The 21,968-nt window shown below is 42.8% G+C and overlaps 1 protein-coding gene across 3 annotated transcripts; it reads left to right on the top strand.

Moving 5' to 3' along the window:
- The first annotated feature begins 2,526 nt into the window (after positions 1-2,526).
- Positions 2,527-21,760, top strand: chd4b (chromodomain helicase DNA binding protein 4b). Of its 3 annotated transcripts, none has more exons than XM_079342823.1 (41): positions 2,527-2,622; positions 3,190-3,220; positions 3,516-3,710; positions 4,221-4,345; positions 5,263-5,517; positions 5,622-5,737; positions 5,862-5,961; positions 6,081-6,285; positions 6,396-6,517; positions 6,628-6,751; positions 6,974-7,146; positions 7,688-7,933; positions 8,173-8,376; positions 8,509-8,720; positions 9,077-9,208; positions 9,292-9,391; positions 9,486-9,677; positions 10,023-10,223; positions 10,575-10,712; positions 10,807-10,928; positions 11,037-11,210; positions 11,312-11,453; positions 11,550-11,799; positions 11,903-12,027; positions 12,129-12,221; positions 12,313-12,454; positions 12,695-12,864; positions 13,178-13,352; positions 14,240-14,326; positions 15,191-15,282; positions 15,357-15,490; positions 15,887-16,031; positions 16,287-16,443; positions 16,948-17,033; positions 17,161-17,404; positions 17,495-17,551; positions 17,995-18,168; positions 18,306-18,414; positions 18,895-19,027; positions 19,655-19,850; positions 20,555-21,760. In XM_079342823.1, the coding sequence occupies exons 1-41, from the start codon at positions 2,542-2,544 to the stop codon at positions 20,755-20,757; spliced, it is 6,162 nt and encodes a 2,053-aa protein (XP_079198949.1). In that variant the 5' UTR covers positions 2,527-2,541; the 3' UTR covers positions 20,758-21,760. The 3 variants fall into 3 exon arrangements, with proteins under 3 accessions (XP_079198949.1, XP_079198948.1, XP_079198950.1); XM_079342822.1 differs by having other exon boundaries at positions 13,178-13,364; XM_079342824.1 differs by lacking the exon at positions 2,527-2,622 and adding an exon at positions 2,849-2,916 and having other exon boundaries at positions 13,178-13,364.
- Positions 21,761-21,968: the final 208 nt, after the last annotated feature.

Raw genomic sequence — 21,968 nt, 5'->3', positions numbered from 1 at the left:
TTATTGGTATTGAATTCCTATTTATTATTAAGTAATTTTTATAAAACTCAAACCTTGAGTTTTTTTTGTTATCTCAATGATTTATAATCGTTGAACTAGCCAACAGTTCACAGACATTTTTAAACTTATTTACTGCTCCTCAGTCGCATTTGTTGTATCAGATGAGTCATGATTTGGACCAAGACTCCCTGCCTGGGATATGGTGGCCCATTTACCTGAACCCTCTGACACCAGGTTCCTGTGTAAATGGTCACCTCATCCACACAGCCTTTCTCTCTACTCTCAATGTCTGTCCCACACACAAACAAATATTTATCTTCCATATCTGCAAAGACAAGTTTCTGAAAGGCCCCTTTCCCTTCGTTTTTGTCCTCCTTACGTCGTAGTCCTCCTTTGTGTCCCCTGTTTCTTCAAGTGACGTCTTCTTCTGTCTCCCACAGCAACACCATGGTGATGAGCTGGCCACTGTCATGTCCGGCGCCTCTGTTGTGCACATCCCTTCACCCCTCTCTCGTAAATAACTTTCCCTCCTTTTTATCTTTATCTTTCCCCTATTTTGTGGGCATTTTATCATGCTGAAACAGTCTAGTATTGATTGACTTTAGCTGGGTTGCAGAGCCAAGAGAGAAGCTTGTTAAAGCTTCAGCGTGGCATAAACGTTGAGATGACTTGCATTCCCTCTGTTATATTGAGAAGCAGCAGCAGACTTTTAGAAACTCTGCTGTAGGTTAAGGAATTATTTTAACTGATTGTACTTAATTCAGTGGTGTTTGCAATGGACAGATAACCTGCCTCATTCAGAGATGATGCCTCCGAGAGACTCTGGACTTGGGGAACATATTTCAAACCAAGGTCATTGAAAGACAGAGATGTGACCCATCACCTTTTCTGTATTTGCATTATTTTCTCACTTGGTAGCTACCTGCTTCAACAATCTGGGTGTGGTTTGGTTAAAGTCATGCAGACATGAACGCTGTGCATGTGCACGCTCACATTGCTCAGGGATCTCTGCCAACAAAGAGCTGAATGCACTGCTGTGTATGAATGTGTGTGGAGCTTGTGCATGAATATTATGGGATGGCAAGCAGTGGTGTTGTCAGGCAGGGAAGGGGGGGCTGGCAGAGTGGGTGGTGAGCTGCAATCACATGGGGGGAGGGGGCAGAGGGAATGGACGACCCATGAATATTATGGAATGATGGTGGTGTTAGGTGTGTGTGTGTGTGTGTGTGTGTGTGGGGGGGGGGGGGGTGGGGGGGGGATTGCAGTGCGTGTGAAGTGGAAAGATAGCTGTACATATGGGTTGGAGGGAGTCGGAGGAGGTGTTGGTGACGGATATGCACGTGAGTGCGTGTGCGTGAGCATACATGCATGTGTAAGAGCCATTCAAGCGATAGGAACAGACAACGGGCAGACATAGGTCTTTGTTGCTATGTGATCTGCATGCACTGCAGAGAGGGGAATTTTGCAGAGCGACCATACAAGTAGAGGAAGTAATGGAAGGCCTCTGAGCTTGACATGTGACAATTCCTCCTTTTTCTCTCTCACCATACCAGCTAAATCTAATATACAGAAAATACCTTCACTGACACAATAGAACAGGAGAAGTCCAACCTTATGTTTACAATACTGTTTCCACTTTTCACAGTGCATACATGCATTTAGGGCCTTCAGGGAGTGACTCAGCACACTCTTTTGCATTAATAAGTTTGTGTTCAAAATAAATACAGTGTGGCTTTCAAGCTGCTTTCTATCAGCTATTTGGACTTGTTGCGTGTTAGAAGGTGCTTAAAATTCAAACAAAATTACCCCTGGTGAACAATTGCCATTTAGCCACCAATGTTATTATTTGAGAGAAGAGGGCAGCATAGAGGGCACCATAAACCTGCAATGGCACCAATGATTAGCAAGCATAAATAAACCTGGAGCAGCTACAACTCTGATAGACGTTGTAGTCAATTGGAAACAGTATTGTTGCCAGTTGAAGTGGTGCCTTTATGCTAATATCCTTGATTGTCACATCTGGAAAATTCTATGAAATCAATCTGCCTTTTAGTCTTTTACTTATCTTGGTGTTAATCTGATGTGCAGTAGCTCATTTTTTATTTATTTATATGTCATAAATATAACTTGAAAGCTATATATTGTGTTTTAATAAATCAATAAACAGCAGTATCCTGCATCAGACCAAGTTTTTACCCTCTGTGTAATACTCTACAACCACTGTTGTGTCTTTGCACACCTGTTGGCCTTTGTTAGTGTTGAACAACAAGATTAAACCACACACACAGAACCCAATCGTGTTGGTCAATAAAACAAGAAGACCGGGCTAAGTGTTGTGGCAGTTTCTACCAGTGATGACAACACGGTAACTGGAGGCCTCGCCGGCTTCTATGATGCTGAGCAACGTTGTCGTCGTCATTGAAGCATATTCTAACACACACCAAGTTCTGTGGATCCATGAGTCTTCACCCAGTGCTGTGGGCATAGTCCACCTGTGTGAGGAGAACAAAATGGAAGGCTCTTTGACTTCTTGGCATACTCATGCTCATCGCTCACTCCCAGGTGGATGATGGCGAGTATTATGGTCTGTCACCAGTGGACCTGAGCTTCCTTGGAGAACATGTGACTGTTTTTTCTTTTTTTTGTTGTCTTTTTAAGAGTTGTATATTATGGGATGTATGCTGCTACAGCTGAAGTATTATGGTCTGTCGGGGAAGAAGAAGAGGGAGGGGGTGTCACTATGACAACGGGGTTGCTAAGGGGGCTGAGACTAGTGGAAAGGGGAAGGAGTGTGCGTGCTTCGAGCCTCGCGCATGCATGTCTAGTAGTGGTAGTGTGCGTGCGTTCGCTCGCTCGCGCGCGCGCGCGGTGGAGGGGGTGGGGGCAGGCTGAGTATTATGGTCTGTCCGTTGCGAGGTAACTATGCAGAGTCCTGTGTGAGTGTGGGAGGGGGGGATTATTATGGGATGTCTGCCCCCTTTGTGTGTTTGTGAGGATGTTAGCTAAGCTCTGCCTGTAAGGTTGGGGGAGAGAGAAGAGGGGCACGGAGCAACGTGTTTTGGGGTCAATGACGGCACACTTCTTTAATTTCGCCGATCATTGGCTCAGCCGGCTTAATCAAAAACACTTAATGGCAACAACAGCCGCACAAAAAACCTGACTTGTGTTCATTTTTTTGCTCCGAAACAGAGCAGACCTCGACCCGGGACCACACTGTACAGTAAGTTTCAAATGTGTCAAGGTAGGGTTTAAATGCTTAAACTTTTCTTTAATGTGTTGTTTTCACTCGACAGTGCGGACTTGCCGCTCATTCTTGAAGTGAGGTTGGATGTCACTTATTAATGTACATATAAATAGGCTTTACCTGTCAAAAATATCATATCAAAGCACCCATAATACAGTTATTCAACTTGTTTGAGCGCGCTGTTTTCCACTTGTATGTTTTAGATATTCAGAGACGAGCAAAGATGAGTTACCAACCGGTAACATTTATTATTATTATTTTTTTTTTACAGCACCCCCCTCCCTTTCTAGACACCCCCGGTCGATTCTCCTACAGTCCCACGTCATTTTCCCTCCCTCGCCGACCGAGGAGCGGGGGGGATTAAATCGACCAGCAAGAAATAACATTAAAAACGCAGTCGAAATGTCGGGCAGCGAGGATGAGAGGGAGGACTTCGGACCTGCAGACGAGCACTCACTTCTTCACGGTAAGCACGCTTTTCTACCTCCTCCTCCTCCTCCTCGGAAGAATAAGAGGGTCCATCTCTTGCTGTCATTTGAGCTCGGCGAGGCTAACGTTAGCTTCTCAGCTAGCCAGGACTAGTCAGTTCTGGCTCTCCCGTCACTCGCCATAATAGATTAGTTAGCTAACTTGTCAGGCGAGTGTTTACAGTGTTATTTTATTTATTTATCAGCGCACACGCGCCCTACACCTCGCACGTGCTTTTGAGATTGAGGGTGTGAACTGTCAAAGTTTCTTAGACGGAGAACAGACAAGTTTTAACCTGTGCTGTTGTGGCATTCATGGTTGACTCACACAGTGTGTGCTCGTGTGTGCGTGCGAGCGCGTGCATGTGCGCGCGGACATGTGCCAAGTCGTGCCAGTGCGCGCGCGGTCTGCTTCTATTCCTCCGCTCTGTCCTGCAGCAAAAGCTCCTACTGTCACTGTGTTCAATGCTGTAACAATGTGTCGCTAATTAAAGCCTGTCATCCCGCAGGTGAGGAGGAGCAGGAGGATGCTGTGTCTGACGTAGACGAGGTACCCAAGTCGAAGAAGAAGAAGAAAGCTAAAAAGAGCAGCCGAGAAAGCAGGAGCAGCAAAAGGCAAAGACCAATCAGAGAGGCAAGTTTGAGGTTTTGGTAGAAACTTTTTAAGATGATTGCCTTTGTTTTTGAGTGGTTAAATGATTAAATAACAGTCAACTTACCAGATCGGGTCACATCTAGAGGAGTGAAATATTGTATATATTGTTCTTTTTCCAGATTATTAGTGCATCTTAAGTAAGTATTAGAGGTGCAAATACATAGGTACGTATTATGTATTGAACCCTTTGATAAAAAATTAGGACCCAAAGAACAGAATCTTGTCCCATTTGTAGCTGCAATGTTAATTGGAATTATTAATTAGTTGTCTTATATTAAATTACTGTAGGTCGTTTTTTTTTATTTATAAGTCAGCTTGACTAATACTTTTAGAAAGAAAAAAAGTTATTTTGTAGAGCTCTTCTGTGTGGATAAATGGTTTGCTTTGTGACAGTAGGCTAAATAACTTTGGGTTGTGAAGACATTCAAGTACAATAAGTTAAGTTTTGATCCCCTAAATCATCATAATTAAATTAACTGATAATCATAAATTAAAATAACCTACACTGGTTATGAATAATGCTAGAGTGCTGTCACATGCTTTTGCATTTTATTGACAACAGATGGACAGTGGACTAACTGTTCAAAATAAATAAATCCTAATTTATGTGAAAATACGATTGTTTTGAGGTTTGACTTTAATACTGAGTACAAATATGTATTGATATTTGTTCTTAATTTTGACTATCAACAATAGATAAACCAACAGATAAAAGTATTTGTGACTTTAAATCTAAGATCCTCTTTCCATTTCTGAAGCGTTATTATTATTAACTACAGTATATATTATACAAAGTAGTGCATTTAAATATATGATGAAAAAATATGTACTGTATATAATGTGTATAAGCACACATGTCTCTGCATTATTTTGCTGAGTGGCTTTTTGTCTTGCAGGAGTTACCAGTCAGCTCCCCAGAGCACCTGATTGGAGTGGAAGCAGCAGAGAGAGATGCAGACGAGGGAGGCGTGCGGTCAGAGAGTGAAGGAAGTGATTATGCCCCGGGGAGGAAAAAGAAGAAGCGCTCCAGCTCTGCCAAAGAAAAGAAGAAAGGAAGTGCAGCAGCAGAGAAAGGAGGCTCGTCTAACTCGAAGAGCAAACGGAAAGAGCCAGAACCAGAAGATGACGAGGATGATGACGATGATTGCCAGGTAAAAGTTCACTCAGACTAATTAATAGTCATGAAGAGCGAACAGTTAATTCCCTCAAGACTAACATGAAAAGCTAACCTCCTTTACCTGTTCTCCACCTGCAGCCTAAAAGCTCGACACAACTGCTGGAGGCCTGGGGCATGAAAGACATTGACCACGTCTTTACTCAGGAAGACTACAACTCCCTCACCAACTACAAGTCCTTCAGCCAGTTTGTCAGGTGAGGATCACCTTTTATATCAGCAGTAGATATGACTATTCACCTCAACTTTTGTTAGTAAGGAAATATCGGTGTTGTAAAATACAATTAATTACCATATTCCTCATAAACATTTTGTTTGTAGGCCATTAATTGCAGCCAAGAACCCCAAAATTGCTGTGTCCAAGATGATGACTTTAATGATGGCCAAGTGGAGAGAATTCAGCACCAACAACCCTCTGAAGGTATTGCAGTTCTGAACAAGTTTACAAGTCCTACTTATTGTGAATGAGAGTAGCCATTCACAAGTCCTCTTATACATTAAAGATACACGTTTCTCACCCTGTGCGCCGTCCTCCTGCAGGGTTGTGCGTCTGCCAATGCAGCCTTGGCAGCTGCCAATGTGGCTGCAGCTGTTGAGAACATGGTGGTGGCAGGGACAGACGGGGCGGCAGAAACTAGTGCTGCTGCTTCACCAACAATTGCTCCTGCCCCTGCTCCAACACCTGCTGCTCCTCCAGCAGCCCCTGCACCACCACTCCGCAAAGCCAAGACCAAAGAGGGCAAAGGTAATGAAGGATAAGTGTGTTACATGATTATTAACTATTGGTTGGGATTTTCTTTTTTACTTATTAAGTTATTTTTTTAATATTATACTTCAATCTCTGTGTTCTCTCAGGTCCAAACGCTCGCAGGAAGTCAAAGCCAACGTCTAAACCTCAGCCGAAGCCCAAACCTAAGAAGGTGGCTCCACTTAAGATCAAACTCGGGGGACTGAACAGCAAGAGGAAGCGCTCCTCCGTAAGATACTTTCTGTGCCCTACACTTAAATGATTAATATCCACCATGTATTATAATGCCACCAGGTTTACGTATTTCAAATGTCATCTCTCTGACTGCTTCTCTGGCAGAGTGATGAAGAAGAACCCGATGTTGACAGTGACTTTGACGATGGGAGTTTCTCCGTGTCGGATGGCTCAAACCGAAGCAGTCGTCCAAAGAAGAAACCCAAGAGTGCCAAGAAAAAGAAGAAAGGTTGGCATTGAAACACTTCATACGAGTCTGCAGTTTCCCTTGTGCCTCAGTGTTGGATAAAGATTTGGGAACCGGCTGCAGCTTCACACTGGAGGTTTTGCTTCATCGAGTTAGATCTAAGTCAAGGCCAAAATGAAGGACATTGCTTAAAAAGTGTCTTGTTTTTTTCTTTCTGTCACATTTTTGTCATTTTCTGTTCCTTTTTTGTTTCCTTTCTCTCAGTGGAAACAGAGGACGGCGATGGCTACGAGACAGACCACCAGGACTACTGTGAGGTATGCCAGCAGGGTGGAGAGATCATTCTGTGTGACACCTGTCCCAGAGCTTACCACATGGTCTGCCTGGACCCTGACATGGAGAAAGCACCTGAGGGCAAGTGGAGCTGTCCACACTGTGTGAGTATTTATATTTGAATCACTGCTGTTCAGAGAAGGCCCTCATGTTGCATCATAGAAACAGTGGGAGCAGTGCAGACATGTTAACTGCCTATTGGTAATAAATAGCTTTAAAGTTGCATTTGATTGTTGGGAAAGATCTTTAATTCATAGGTAATTTTAACACAATTTTGACTTCCCTAATTCTCTTTGTCCTCCAATCTCCCCACTGTTCCTGTGTGTCCTCTCCTTTTCTCAACACACGTGTCACTGCCCCCCCCCATCCCCCACCTTGCCCCCCCCCCATACACACACACACCCTCTCTCCCTCCCCCCACCATGGCTCCACACGCAAACATGCACACGCACGCAACTCACACATTCACCCACCCCCTGTGCTATTGAGTTCAACCCACACCCCTCCCCTGTTTTTCTTCACTCCGTTCCGCATACCTTCCCTGCCTGTCTGCCCCCCCTCCACCCATCACACACACACGCGGCCATGCACACGCACACACGCACACCACCACCTCCCTCACTCTGTCTGTAATTCTGCCACCAGGAGAAAGAGGGGATCCAGTGGGAGGCCAGGGACGAGCTCTCTGAGGCTGAAGGGGAGGATGAGGAAGACAGGAGGGACGATGGGGTTGAGGAAGAAGATGACCACCACATTGAGTTCTGCAGGGTGTGCAAGGATGGAGGGGAGCTGCTTTGCTGTGACACCTGCCCCTCCTCCTACCACATCCACTGCCTCAACCCTCCTCTGCCGGAAATCCCCAATGGAGAATGGATCTGCCCCCGCTGCAAGGTGAGTGCAGTGCACTGGTGCATAGAAGCCTCTGTGTGCATGTGCTTACGTGGGTGAGCATTGGAATGCAGATTCCATCTTGTGCACGCCCACAGTATTTTGGAGAAACCTGGCAGTCTTTCATGCGGTATATATTCTGCTGCTATTTTAATCCCTACAATGCCACCATCCATAATGTACTGTATAAAATTAACCGCTCACCTATGATCATACTCTTTTAAATAAATCCTTTGTGACAGTGTCCACCGATGAAGGGCAAAGTCCAGAAGGTTTTAACCTGGCGATGGGGGGAACCACCAGCTCCCACCCCTGTCCCCCGACATGCTGACCTTTCTGCTGATGCCCCTGATCCCCCGCCGCTTGCCGGCCGCAGGGAGAGGGAGTTCTTTGTCAAGTGGTGCAACATGTCCTACTGGCACTGCTCCTGGGTGCTGGAGCTTCAGGTAGCACACGCTTTGAAACTGCATGCCCCCTATAGACAAGGATCCCAGTTTTTCAGCACTCTTTCAGCACATACACAGAAGACATGCAAACTGAATCACCCTGCAAGTTTAAATCTCATGATTCATTCCTAGTTGGAGCTGAACTGCCAGGTGATGTTCCGTAACTATCAGAGAAAGACCGACATGGACGAACCACCTCCTGTGGATTTTGGCGGTGAAGGTGATGATGGCAAAAGCACCAAGAGGAAGAACAAGGATCCTCTATTTGTCCACATGGAGGAGGAGTTTTATCGCTATGGAGTCAAGATGGAGTGGCTGATGATCCACCGCGTCCTCAACCACAGGTTGGCCAAATCTCATCAACTTGTTGTTTCTCTTAATTTTTTTTATTTATTTTTTTATCTTCAGTTATTCAATAAAAAATAGACTGAATATTATTGCTCTAAAGATGTGGAACAATAAGAGTAAGTAGTATTTTACTCCTGCTGTTTGAAGTATGTTGCTCTTTGTGTTTGTTAATGGAAACACTACAGAGGCAATGTATGACTAAAATATAGTCAAAATATGAAGCATAACTATGAGTCAAACTATGAAGTGGACTGAGACAAGATTTTATTTTGAGCCATACCTTCTTGGGAGCCGTCACAGTAATAATACATCATCATAACTTCTTTCCTGTTGTGTTTTCTGTTCATGTCAGTGTCGATAAAAAGAACAACGTGCATTACTTGATCAAGTGGAGGGATCTGGCCTATGACCAGTCAACCTGGGAGAGTGAGGATATGGATATCCCGGAGTTTGACACCTACAAACAGACTTACTGGAATCACAGGTATACAATGAAACGTTTAAGATTTCTCTTTTTTAAACACACTTGTGATGTGTTTGATCTCACTCAATGTATTTTTTTTCCAGGGAGTTGATGATGGGTGAAGAAGGTAAACCTGTTAAAAAGTTGAAGAAGACAGTCAAGGTGAAGAAAGCTGAGCGACCACCAGCTAACCCAGTTGTCGATGTAAGTATTTTATAACTGTTTTTTTAAAATTTACAATCATAACAAGACAAGGACCTATGGGAGATTAATATCCATCTTGATTTCTTTCTTCCAGCCAACCAGCAAGTTTGATCGACAGCCGGAATATCTGGACAGCACAGGAGGAACTCTGCATCCTTACCAGCTGGAAGGCTTGAACTGGCTGAGGTTTTCATGGGCTCAGGCCACAGACACCATCCTGGCTGATGAGATGGGTTTAGGCAAGACTGTGCAGACTGCTGTCTTCCTTTACTCTTTGTACAAGGAGGTAAGACCATCGAAGGTCTTCCAAGAAATTCACTTACTGTTGTAGGTATTGGAGTATTGAAGCACAATGTAGTTTAAAATGAAAGCACCTGAAGGTCCTTGCCCTGTCTTGTCTGCCTCATCTGTCAATCAGAGCTGGTGGTCGAGGTTTGTGACATGTGACACACGTTAACTAAGTTCTCAGGGAAGAACTCTTAAAGAGACCAGAGCAGCAGTTTTAGCACATTTTTGTAGGTTGTTGATTCTTTTCCTGTTATTAAGCTAGACGCCATACTCTAATTTGTTTGGACAAAATGCTCTGATAACATATCTACATCTTACTTGTCTTTGTCGCGCGCTTTTATAGGGTCACTCCAAAGGGCCCTTCCTTGTCAGTGCTCCCCTGTCCACCATCATAAACTGGGAGAGAGAGTTTGAGATGTGGGCTCCGGACATGTATGTGGTGACCTACGTTGGAGACAAAGACAGCAGGGCTGTCATCAGAGAGAACGAGTTCTCGTTTGAGGGAAATGCCATCAGAGGCGGGAAAAAGGCATCCAAGATGAAGGTAAGGACAGACTCGAAGGGGAAAATGACTAGATGGAAGAGTGTAAAAACCAAAACTCAGTTTCAGATTAGACCTTGATGCACATTTCCCTTCACAGTCAAACGACTTGACTTTCCTTGCAGTGTTGACCATTTTGTAATAAAAACAACATGAGTTAAATGTTTTTCATGTTTTTGTGTTTTCTGTTTGTATTGGTGCCAAACACAACAAGACTGGATAGTATTAGTATGAATACTGCCAATGTATACAAGCAGTTCGAATCCTAAGCCAGCGAAACACTGATTGTTATGTTTCTGCTTATTTCTCTGTTTGGAAGCTAAAATAAAGTCCACCTCTCTTTGTGTCTTGCAGAAAGACTCAACAGTGAAGTTCCACGTCCTGCTGACATCCTATGAGTTGATCACCATTGACCAGGCTGTGCTGGGATCCATTGAATGGGCGTGTCTGGTTGTGGATGAGGCTCACAGACTCAAAAACAACCAGTCCAAGGTAACTATATACAGAGTACTTTACACACAGAGATGTTTGTGTATCTTGTGTTTTATATTTAAGTCTGATTTCACTGCATTCCTCCCTGTTTTAGTTCTTCAGAGTGTTGAACAACTACCCGCTGCAACACAAGCTGCTTCTGACCGGCACGCCTCTCCAGAACAACCTGGAGGAGCTCTTCCACTTGCTGAACTTCTTAACACCAGAGAGGTTCAAGTAAGTTGCGGACATAGAATGCACAGCTGTACATAATTGAGGATACTATGAGGGACACCTACACTGACTTTGTTTGGATGCTTTTTTTTTTCTTTTTTATTTGTGCAGCAACCTGGAAGGTTTTCTGGAGGAGTTTGCAGACATTGCCAAAGAAGACCAGATCAAGAAGCTCCATGACATGTTGGGACCACACATGCTCAGGAGGCTTAAGGCGGATGTTTTCAAACACATGCCTTCAAAGACTGAGCTCATTGTGAGAGTGGAGTTAAGCCCCATGCAGAAGTAGGTGTAGAGCAGAGGAATCTCAATCTGGTTTGCATATTGTATATTTTCCTTTATTCTTATCTAATGTGGTTTCTCGACTGTGTTTGTTTTGCAACAAGGAAATACTACAAGTTCATTCTCACACGTAATTTCGAGGCTCTGAACATCCGTGGAGGAGGAAACCAAGTTTCTTTGCTCAATGTGGTGATGGACCTGAAGAAGTGCTGTAATCACCCCTACCTCTTTCCTGCAGCAGCTACCGTATGACCAAATGCTTTTTACACAAATACATTAGAACAAGCAATGTGTGATGACACCTTTGTGACACAGATATCTATTTCAACATTATCTCTGCAGGAGGCACCAAAACTTCCAAATGGCATGTACGAAGGCAACGCTCTGACCAAGTCTTCAGGAAAGCTGACGCTGCTGCAGAAGATGATGAAGAAGCTGAAGGATGGAGGCCACAGAGTTCTAGTCTTCTCACAGATGACTAAGATGCTGGACTTGCTTGAGGACTTCCTGGAGAACGAGGGATATAAATATGAGAGAATCGACGGAGGAGTCACTGGCAACATGAGACAGGAGGCCATCGACCGTTTTAATGGTGAGCTATTCATATATAGTGGTTGTAAGGGCAAAAAAAAAACTATTACTTTTATTTAATAGTTGTTTAAATTTCCTTCTGTTTCTGTTTTTCCCCCCAACAGCTCCTGGTGCTCCTCAGTTTGCTTTCCTCCTCTCTACCAGAGCTGGAGGCTTGGGCATTAATCTCGCCTCTGCTGACACTGTCATCATCTATGACTCTGACTGGAACCCCCACAATGACATCCAGGTATGCAAGCTCTCCGGCTGTACCCTCACATTCATCTCAGTGCATTGGTTCATTGAATGTATTGATGACTATGCTGTTGGCTTCATGTTTGTGCTCTGCAGGCTTTCAGCAGAGCTCACCGTATTGGGCAAAACAGAAAAGTGATGATTTATCGCTTTGTTACCAAAGCTTCTGTGGAGGAGAGGATCACACAGGTCTGGGAGATTACATGTACCTCCTTAGATTGTGTCAACTACATCAGGATAATGTGATCTTCTACATCTGTGTCTCTTAACCGTCTACCAGGTGGCCAAGAAGAAGATGATGCTCACACATCTGGTGGTGCGTCCCGGTCTGGGCTCAAAGACGGGCTCCATGTCCAAGCAGGAGCTCGATGACATCCTCAAGTTTGGAACTGAAGAGTTGTTTAAGGACGAGCTTGGAGAGGGTGAGTGTTGTGTAATCAAGACTCTAACTTGCCAAAACATGGCACATTTTAAGACGTTGGGCAGGTGTTCTGCTGCTCTTCAGTTCATTTAAAATGAAGCCTGCGGCCATATTTGTTTGATTGTTCAGTGATTTGTCAAACAGTTGGCTTTCTTGGCGAGGATAGGCTGACCAACTTATATGTTTTGGGCGGCACATTACACTAGAAAGATAGATTTATTAAGATGTATTCTGCATTTAGGGGACAACAAGGAGGATGACAGCAGTGTGATCCACTACGACGACCAGGCAATCGACCGTTTGCTGGACAGGAACCAGGACGCCACCGATGACACTGAGCTCCAGAGCATGAACGAATACCTCAGCTCCTTTAAAGTGGCCCAGTACGTGGTCAAAGATGAAGACGATGAGGTAATGTGTGTTTTTATGGATACAGATCTGACTTGAAAATTAACAGGTTCTTTTTTTCACAACGTGAGTGAGATATCCGCAGTAGTTTAAAAAATCCAAAAATGATCAAAAGTGTTGAATTCTACTTGTAATAACAGCTGCAGCCTTCGATCACTTTCTCTTAGATCTAGCTTTATTGCTAAGCTCTATAGAGACAGGATTTCCCCAAAATATTGAATAGCAGTAAAATGTTTTGAAATGATAAATTCACATGCCATCTGCTTACTGCTGAGGTTGTGTATATCACATTCATTCTGTTCCTTTGTTTGAGAAGGAGGAGGTGGAAAGAGAGGTGATAAAGCAGGAGGAAAGTGTTGATCCTGACTATTGGGAGAAGCTGCTTCGTCACCACTACGAGCAGCAGCAGGAGGACCTCGCCCGAAATCTGGGCAAAGGCAAAAGAACTCGAAAGCCAGTCAACTACAATGACGGGTCTCAGGAGGACCGAGGTATAAGACAGGGTACAGAACAACATATAATGGAACTTTTTCTTGTGTTTGTGGTGCAGTGCTGTTGGTGGACTTGTGTTTGTGTGGTCTAGAGAATCCAGGGAGTGTGTTGCATGGAGTTTGTCGTTGTTTTGTGGCCTGAGATTGGAATCAGAAATGTTAGTTTTGTGTTTCCTCAGACAAAGCACTTTAGAAAAGATTTGAATCCAGGGGGAGAGTTTCACGTGTGTCAGTGTTCCTGGATAAGAACCAGAATCCTCTCATGATAGTAGCTGCTCAAAAAGTAACTAAAGAATTACCAATTGAAATTATGGGCTAAATCTCTACTCATTTATTTATTTATCCAGGTAGCAGCTATTCCTCCTGGGGTTCACACATGCAAACATGACAGTGAACACAATGAAAATGACGCTTTAAAGATCTAGAGCGAAACACTTTGTGAACTACTAAATACAAGAAACGAGTGAAAGAAGCGAATCAGGGCATCATTTAAAATCAAGAAATCAGAAAATGTAATGAATATAACTTCACTCCAAAGTTGTGACTTAAAAATATTTTAAAACTTTTGTTTATTTGTAGACATGCAGTGAACATTTTAAAATCAACTCTTGGTTCAAACTTATGAGGAGAAAACACAGGAGTTATTATAAACATGACAAAGTGAAATGTTTGACGTGAATGTGTGTTATGTTGTATGTTTGCTGTAGTCTGAATATTTAGTGACTCTTAAGCAGCAGCTCCCCCTGCTGTCTGAATAGGTTGGCAATCATTTGATGATTGTACAGCTCCATGGGAAGTTTAGATGTTCTTTATCTTCTCCGTCAAAAGAAGGGTTTTGTTTGTTAAAGGTTTATCCCTTCTCACATTTCTCTGTGTGCTCTGTTTAGACTGGCAGGAGGATCAGTCTGATAACCAGTCTGATTATTCAGTGGCCTCCGAGGAGGGAGACGAGGACTTTGATGAGCGGAGTGAAGGTAAGGCTCACAGTCTTCATCTCTGCACTGAGAGAAGAGATTTGGTCTAAGCCGTCCTTGAGACTCGGTTGTGGAACTTCCTGTGTACTACTGTTTGAACCCGCTGTTTATTTCCATCCACTAACATCCTCCACACAACCTCTACAGATTCAGATTCAGACGTCAGCTACGATATTCTTATTGACAAGCTCAACATCTACTCAGGAAGCAGCAGTTGTAGCTGCATCATCTGCATTCAGCGTAGAGAGGCAAGAAAAGACAGGAAAAAGAAGAGAAGGCGAACAGCAAAGAAACAGAGGAAAACAATCCAAATCAACGGCTTTAGGGCCAACTGAGCTGTGCAGCTGCACTTTACAGAAGTTGTTTGTGTTCACAACTGTCATCAACTGTTAAGTTATTCTGATATGTATAAGGTTTGTTTCCAAAAAGCACTTTGTATTATGTTCATAACAAACTGCTCAATATTATTTATTCTTTTCTTACAGTAAATCCTTGTTATTTATTTGACTTCAGAGAATTCATTTATGTTGTGTTGACTGTAATTCAGTTTCAATTAATTATGGCTCTGTGACTTCTGTTGTATTAAATGAAATGTACCACAGCACTGCTTTCAGTTGTAAATGTTCTGAAAGCGTCACACTTGCAGAAGAAGAGTTTATTGTAGAGAGAGAGAGAGAAATGAGGGAGAGCTTCAGCAGGATCAGAGTTTGATGAAGCGTAAGTGGAACACAATCAAAGAGCAAAGTACGGCTGTTCAGAGCACAATCCAACAACTTTCAGTTTAATTTTTTAATCTTCATTTGTATGGCTTAATTAAAACTTCATTCTCAGCCCCAAAAAAGTGTAACTTTTAATTTGTTTTAGCTAACGCCCGCAGACCAAACCGCAAAGGGCTAAGGAACGATCGGGACAAACCGCTGCCTCCCTTGTTGGCCAGAGTTGGCGGCAACATTGAGGTGAGTTCTGACAGAAGTGAACGTAACTCCCAACGCCGCAATTTCGGTCAACATATTTTTATTTTTCCTGTCAGGTTTTGGGCTTCAACTCAAGGCAGAGAAAGGCTTTCCTGAATGCAGTGATGCGTTATGGGATGCCTCCCCAGGATGCTTTCACCAACCAGTGGCTGGTCAGGGACCTCAGAGGGAAGTCTGAGAAGGAATTCAAGTGAGTGTCAACACTGGTTTGCCATTAGAAGACACCGTCTGTCTTAAGTACGAACTTTGAAGCACCAAAGATACCAGGAAATGATGCATGAACTTCTCCACCCAATCTTTAATGAGAGAATTTATTTAGAGATAAGTTTCAGACAGGAGGTGGCATCTGAGGAGTGAAGCCTGTGTTCAAATAACAAATGTTTTAATAATGTTAAAGGTACTGCTAAAGTGTAAAGACCAAAACCCAGTGATCATTATTATATGGTAATATTATTGCTAAAGTCAAATGACTACAAGCCCTTTGGAGTCATTTTCTGCAAGCAAATGAGTTTTTGAGAAATGTCTGCACAGCTTCCAGAGGCCGGACTGTGCTGTCCCTGAACCGTCTTCTTCCACCTGTTTGCAGGGCCTACGTGTCTCTGTTCATGCGTCACCTCTGTGAGCCTGGGGCTGATGGAGCTGAGACCTTTGCAGACGGCGTCCCGCGTGAGGGGCTTTCCAGGCAGCATGTGCTTACACGTATTGGTGTGATGTCACTTATAAGGAAAAAGGTATACCAGTTAGAAAACCCAAAACTGTATTAAATGTGTTCCCATCTTACGAGTTTATACTCTTTTAGTATTTTCATATTTTGCACAAAGTATTCCTTTGCAGCTGTTTAAAAGATGTAATTCCATTTTTCTGCATTTAATGCGTTTCCAAATTGGAAAATGTTGTGTTGGGAGTAAGATCTAATCTGGATTATTAAATGTTGACCTGTGTGAAATTTTGAATGTTGGCTGATTGATCTACACGTTCACAAACAGGTGCAGGAGTTTGAGCATGTGAACGGTCAGTGGTCGATGCCATGGATGGCCGAGCTGGAGGAAAACAAAAGAGCTGCAGCTTTGGCAGCAGGTGAAGACCCAAAGACTCCTTCGACTGGGACTCCTGCAGACACACAGCCCAACACTCCGGTCCCAGGTACAAACACTCGCTTCATACTTCATCGAAAATAACCTAAACCACATTTAAATCTGTGGAAGATTTCCATACTATGCAAAATCTATTATTCCAGTGATGCAGTTACATCTCAGTTCCTGGCACACTTTCTGTAGTTCTCTCTGCTCTACACTTTAGGATATACACCATCAAAGTGTATATAGATTAGATAGAAGCATCAAAGACTCATATATCTTATGTTGTAACACTAACTATAGAGCTTTTGATAAATGACATGCACTTCCATTTCCTTGAAGCTTTAAACTTCAGATGCTTCACCTCAACTTTTACCCCAAACAAACATTAAGTGTAAGTTTTAATCTTAACCCCTGAAGTTATGAGAACAGATTCTTAATGTGTGATCAAAGTAACAGCTGGCCAGAAGATACTGTTTGTTGTCTTGATCTATTTATTGACTGCTCTACCAAAGACAGAACAAACGCCCTGCTTTCCTGCCGTTGACATTGTTTGTTTGGTTTTATTCAGAGGACCTGACAAAATCAGAGGACAAAGAAGACGTGAAGAAGGAGGCTGACGATGTTAAAGCAGCCAAAAAGGCAGATGATCCGGAGGTAAAAATCAGGTTTTTGTATCCATTTCACACATTTTTGTTTCAGACTTAAACGTTCTAGGCAGCAGGTATTCCTTACATGTGTTGATCCTTCTAATTCTAAACTTACTGCTCTGTCTGTCCTTTAGATTATTGAAATCCCAGACGAGTCTGAAAAATCTCCTGACCTTGAAAAGAAAGAAGGAGAGGGAGACTCCTCTGCAGTGACAGAGGATAAAGAGAAGGAGACGGGAGACGAAGGAAAGGAGAAGGAGGACGCAGACAAGGAAAAGGAAGAGAAGGACAAGACTTTAGGAACTGACAAAGATGGCCCTGTTGAGGTCAAAGGAGAAGGTTTGGAGGGCAAGGACTCCGATGAGGACAAGTCTAAAGGTCTTTTTCTACTTCTCATTGTCTCACTTGTCTTATTACTTTATTTCCCTTTTTTTGTCTAATTCTCTTGTGGTGCTCCTTTACTTTCAGCTGAGGAGGGAAAAGAGGAGAAGATGGACACAAGTTCACCAACAGAGGAGAAGAAAGGTGCACGAATGTTGACACACACACACACACACACACACACACACACACACACACACACACACAAACAAACACAGAGATGCTGGAAGTGTGTGTAGAACAACTTAAGATCGAGGATTGACAATAAATGTATAGAGAAAAGTTTACTATGTAAATGTAAATATACCTTACAACAATGATGAATCTGGCCAGTGTTCTGTTTTGTCCACCACTGGATGTATTCAGTTTGTTAGCTCAGAGAAGTAAAGGCCCAATGAACATTCAGATTTAATGACCTCAGTCAGATCATTCGGATTTTTTCTTTTAAAACACTCAAATTAATCACTTTTTGTTGGAGATAGTAAAAGCTTAAGAAATGTTATAACTCACCAGTGAACTATTACAGAGCCTAGGACATCTTGACTCGAGCTTTCCTTCTGAATTTTTCTTTTCTTTTTTACTCGCAGAGCTAAAAGAGGAGAAGGATTGTTTGAAAACCGATGAGTCTGGTAAACTGCAGAACGGAGAAAACACCAAAGAAGAAGGAGGAGCAGCTGCGCCTGTGGTTAACGTCAGTGAAGAGAAGAAAAAAGCCACCAAGCAGAGGTTCATGTTTAACATAGCTGATGGAGGATTCACAGGTGAACACACACACACACACACACACACACACACACTCACACAATCTAACCGTTGCAAAAACACCTCGATCTTAAAATAACTTCCCACATTTTTCATGTTCTCGTGTCTGTCTCTTGACCTCGACCCTCCTCTCCAGAGCTTCACTCTCTGTGGCAGAATGAAGAACGGGCGGCCACTGTCACCAAGAAAACATTTGAGATATGGCACCGTCGCCATGACTACTGGCTGCTGGCTGGAATCATACAGTATCCTTTCCCTATTGACGTTTCACGTGTGATTGTTTTTTATGATAAAGTCCAAAATAGACAGCAGGCTGAGCTTCAGGAAGTTTTGATTTGTTGCTTTTTTTTAATTGTTTCCAAATATTTTATCAAAAAAAATGTTTTTTTGAATAGTCAGCATATTAATCATGCAATTAATTAATTTTGAGCTACCTCTCCATAGGACATCACTGAGTTTGATCAATGTGCCTTTATGAAGCCCATCTAGGCCTGCTTTTCTCTCCACCCTGTGGCTCCTTGTTTTATTCTTTGTGATGCAATTGTTAACAATGATGTAAGAATGATGAACTTCAAGTTGTGTAAAACAAGCTTTAATTCATACATTTTTAATGTGCAGCCTTCATGGCATTTGACACTCACAGCACTTACCATAGGCTGCAGAAAAAGATGCCAGTTATATGACTCTTGAAAATGACGTTATTGCACTTGACCTCAGTGTCTCAGACACGGCTACGCTCGGTGGCAGGATGTGCAGAACGATGTGAGGTTTGCCATCCTCAATGAGCCTTTCAAAGGGGAGATGAGCAGAGGCAACTTCCTGGAGATCAAGAACAAGTTTCTCGCTCGCAGGTTCAAGGTGAAGAGCCCTAATGTGTTTCCCTTAATGTGTGCGTATAGCTGCTTTCACACTGCCACAAAACTCCTTAAAAACTCTCGGAGTGCTTGAGTTGCATGTGTGTAAACAAACAACTGTGTGCAGTCAAAGTGAGCCGATGTGACAACACAGCAGGATTTAATCAGAAGAATTCACGATGAGTAGGTGTGAGAGTGTAGTGACGTTAGATACCTGTGATCGGTGCACAGTGTATACATAAGACCAGTGCGCCCTCCGTTCACACTGCATTATCAAACTGCTTCATTACGTTTTCTTTGCTCTTTTGTTGATGTTATGATTCTGTTGAACTAAAGATAGCATTGATATAAAATGAAAATATTCTCATTAAAGAGTCGTAGATGACTCTGTTGCTTCGTCCGCCACTTCCATTTCTTTCTTTATTACGACGTCTTGCCTCCGGAGACCTGCAAGAAAAAAAAAATCTCTTGTTTGGAGGTGCGTAGTGTGAATAATCAGATCAGGAGAATTTTTCAAGGCAGTTTGCCTGAATCTCTCTTGAAAGCTTCAGACGTGCACTTGTGAAGATGACTTATGTGTGTTTCTGTCCAACCTTACTGGACATGTTGTCTTCTCTTGTTTCCTGCTCAGTTATTAGAGCAGGCGTTAGTGATCGAGGAGCAGTTGCGCAGAGCAGCTTACCTCAACATGACGGAGGACCCGGCCCACCCATCAATGGCCCTCAACACTCGCTTCAGTGAAGTGGAGTGTCTCGCTGAGTCCCACCAGCACCTCAGCAAGGAGTCCATGTCTGGAAACAAACCTGCCAATGCAGTCCTGCATAAAGGTGAGACATGGAAGAAACCGAGGTATGCATTGTAAGGATGTCATGGGCCTTCAAAATATGTATTTCTTTTTTAAAGTTTATTTAATGTGGACACAATAATTACATTGGACAGATCGGATGCATTGATTTGAGAGTTTCAGCACATGTGCTAATTTGCAACACTTTTCCACAGGCGACTTTTGAAAAGATAAAACAATTAAAATAGAAGGAAAGAAAAGAGAAGAAAATCAACAAACAATAAAACAATAACCAGTTTTCTATGTTAGTTCCAAACTACAGAGCAGACAGCAACATGATCAAGCAATCACCAGTTAAGAACTATTCATGTGAGCACCGTTCACATATTTCAAAGGGTTTCGATTTATAGAAATTAATATCAGTGATAAGTTTTGATAATAACTGTCTAATATCAGATTATAATCAGTCTCCTCTCTGGTAGAAAGAGACACGTTAGCTGCTCTGGTTTTGCAACTGCAAAGTCAAGTAGTGTCTTTTACTTTGCATTTAAACTGAATAAAAGTATAATAATAGTACTTGTTTCACTACATCTACAACACTGCACCATGTTGTTTCCTTGTGCTTTTTGCCCCATTTTATTGAGCAGTGTCCTGTCTTAACATACCTAAGTTTGAATCCTTGATTATATTTTTTCGAGGAACTTTAACAGCCTTTTGTGTGTATAACCATTCATTTATTTTATCCAGTTCTCAAACAGCTGGAGGAACTGCTGAGCGACATGAAGGCTGATGTCACGCGTCTCCCTGCGACCATCGCCAGGATACCCCCTGTGGCCGTGCGGCTGCAAATGTCTGAGAGGAACATCCTCAGCCGATTGGCCAGCCGGGGCCCAGAGGTCACCTCACAGAACCAATCACAGGCCTCACAGCAGATGCAGGTGCCCCGCTGACCAATCAGCTTTCACGTTTTTCTCTCTCAGAGGCCAGCTGCCACACCTCGTCACCATGTAGCGGACGTCCCCCACCTTCATTCACCATGTACAGCACGGTCAGGTTAGTCCTTCTCGTTCTGCACCCACAATTCATGTCCAGACTCAGAAGAGCGTCTGGACTTTGACTTCACTCAAGACTGGAACTTTAGGTGCAGACTGAAGGACACATTTCCTCCTTCTGTGGCAGACAGAGACTATTCTTTTTCCTTCACTGGGACTCAGATTTAACTCCTGTATCCTGAGCACTGTCGAGCTGCTGGGAACTTCCCTGTCCTGTCCCGTTCTGTCTTCACAGCAGGGTCAAACTGGTATTTGTAACTTAATGTAACATCGAGCTGAAGAGGCTAGATAGGAGAAAAGGCAGCATGTTTGAAGTCTACTGGTGCTTTGTAGTCATTTTTGGATTATTAAAGAATTCAAGGGATTTAATTGTGCTCATTTTCACTTTTAGAAACTTGTGAAGCTTTTTTTTTTTTTATGAAGGTAGTCCAAGTCTAATGTCCTCATCTGTATGTGTGTTCAAACAGAAAAAGAGAACATATGAGTAATGGTTTCCTTTCTGTAAAATAAGGCATATTCATGTGCAGCGCTACTGCAGACAGACTCTTTACACTGAGACTGTGGGTGTCTCCTCAGTCTGTCAGATCTGTGACCTTACACTACATCCCACATTTACGTGTCTCTCGTCAGGTGACTCTGAGCAGGATCAGCTCTCTGTGCTCCACAAACCGAACCTTGACATTCCCCACAGACTGCACCACAGGTTTGCTCCTTTAAGTCTCTTGTGGACATGGAATAGCCCCACAGCTTTTAACGACATGGGATGGTTTTGTGAATGACAAAAAAGTTAATTTAATTTCTTACTGTCCTTTGTTATGTTGTTGATTGAATATAAATATTATGGTTACCACCTTTATTATTGCTGTTTGTTTTTATGGACTTCAATAAAAAGTGAACAGTTTTTAAAGTATTACAACATTTTAAAGATTTCCGTGGCGTATTTGAGATGATGTTTTCTTTATGGTGAATTTAACTTCAGTGATTTTTCATGTCTCAGCTTCGTTACCCTGGTTAGCTTTGTTAGCCTTGTTAGCTTGTTAATCTCAAATTCTTTAGCTCAGAGCTGCATCACTGGTGTTGAGATCTTTATACTTGAAGTATGTACAAAT

This window comes from Symphodus melops (assembly GCF_947650265.1).
Source record: "Symphodus melops genome assembly, chromosome: 5".
Lineage (NCBI taxonomy): Eukaryota > Metazoa > Chordata > Actinopteri > Labriformes > Labridae > Symphodus > Symphodus melops.
This window is presented reverse-complemented; position numbering and strand designations above follow the sequence as displayed.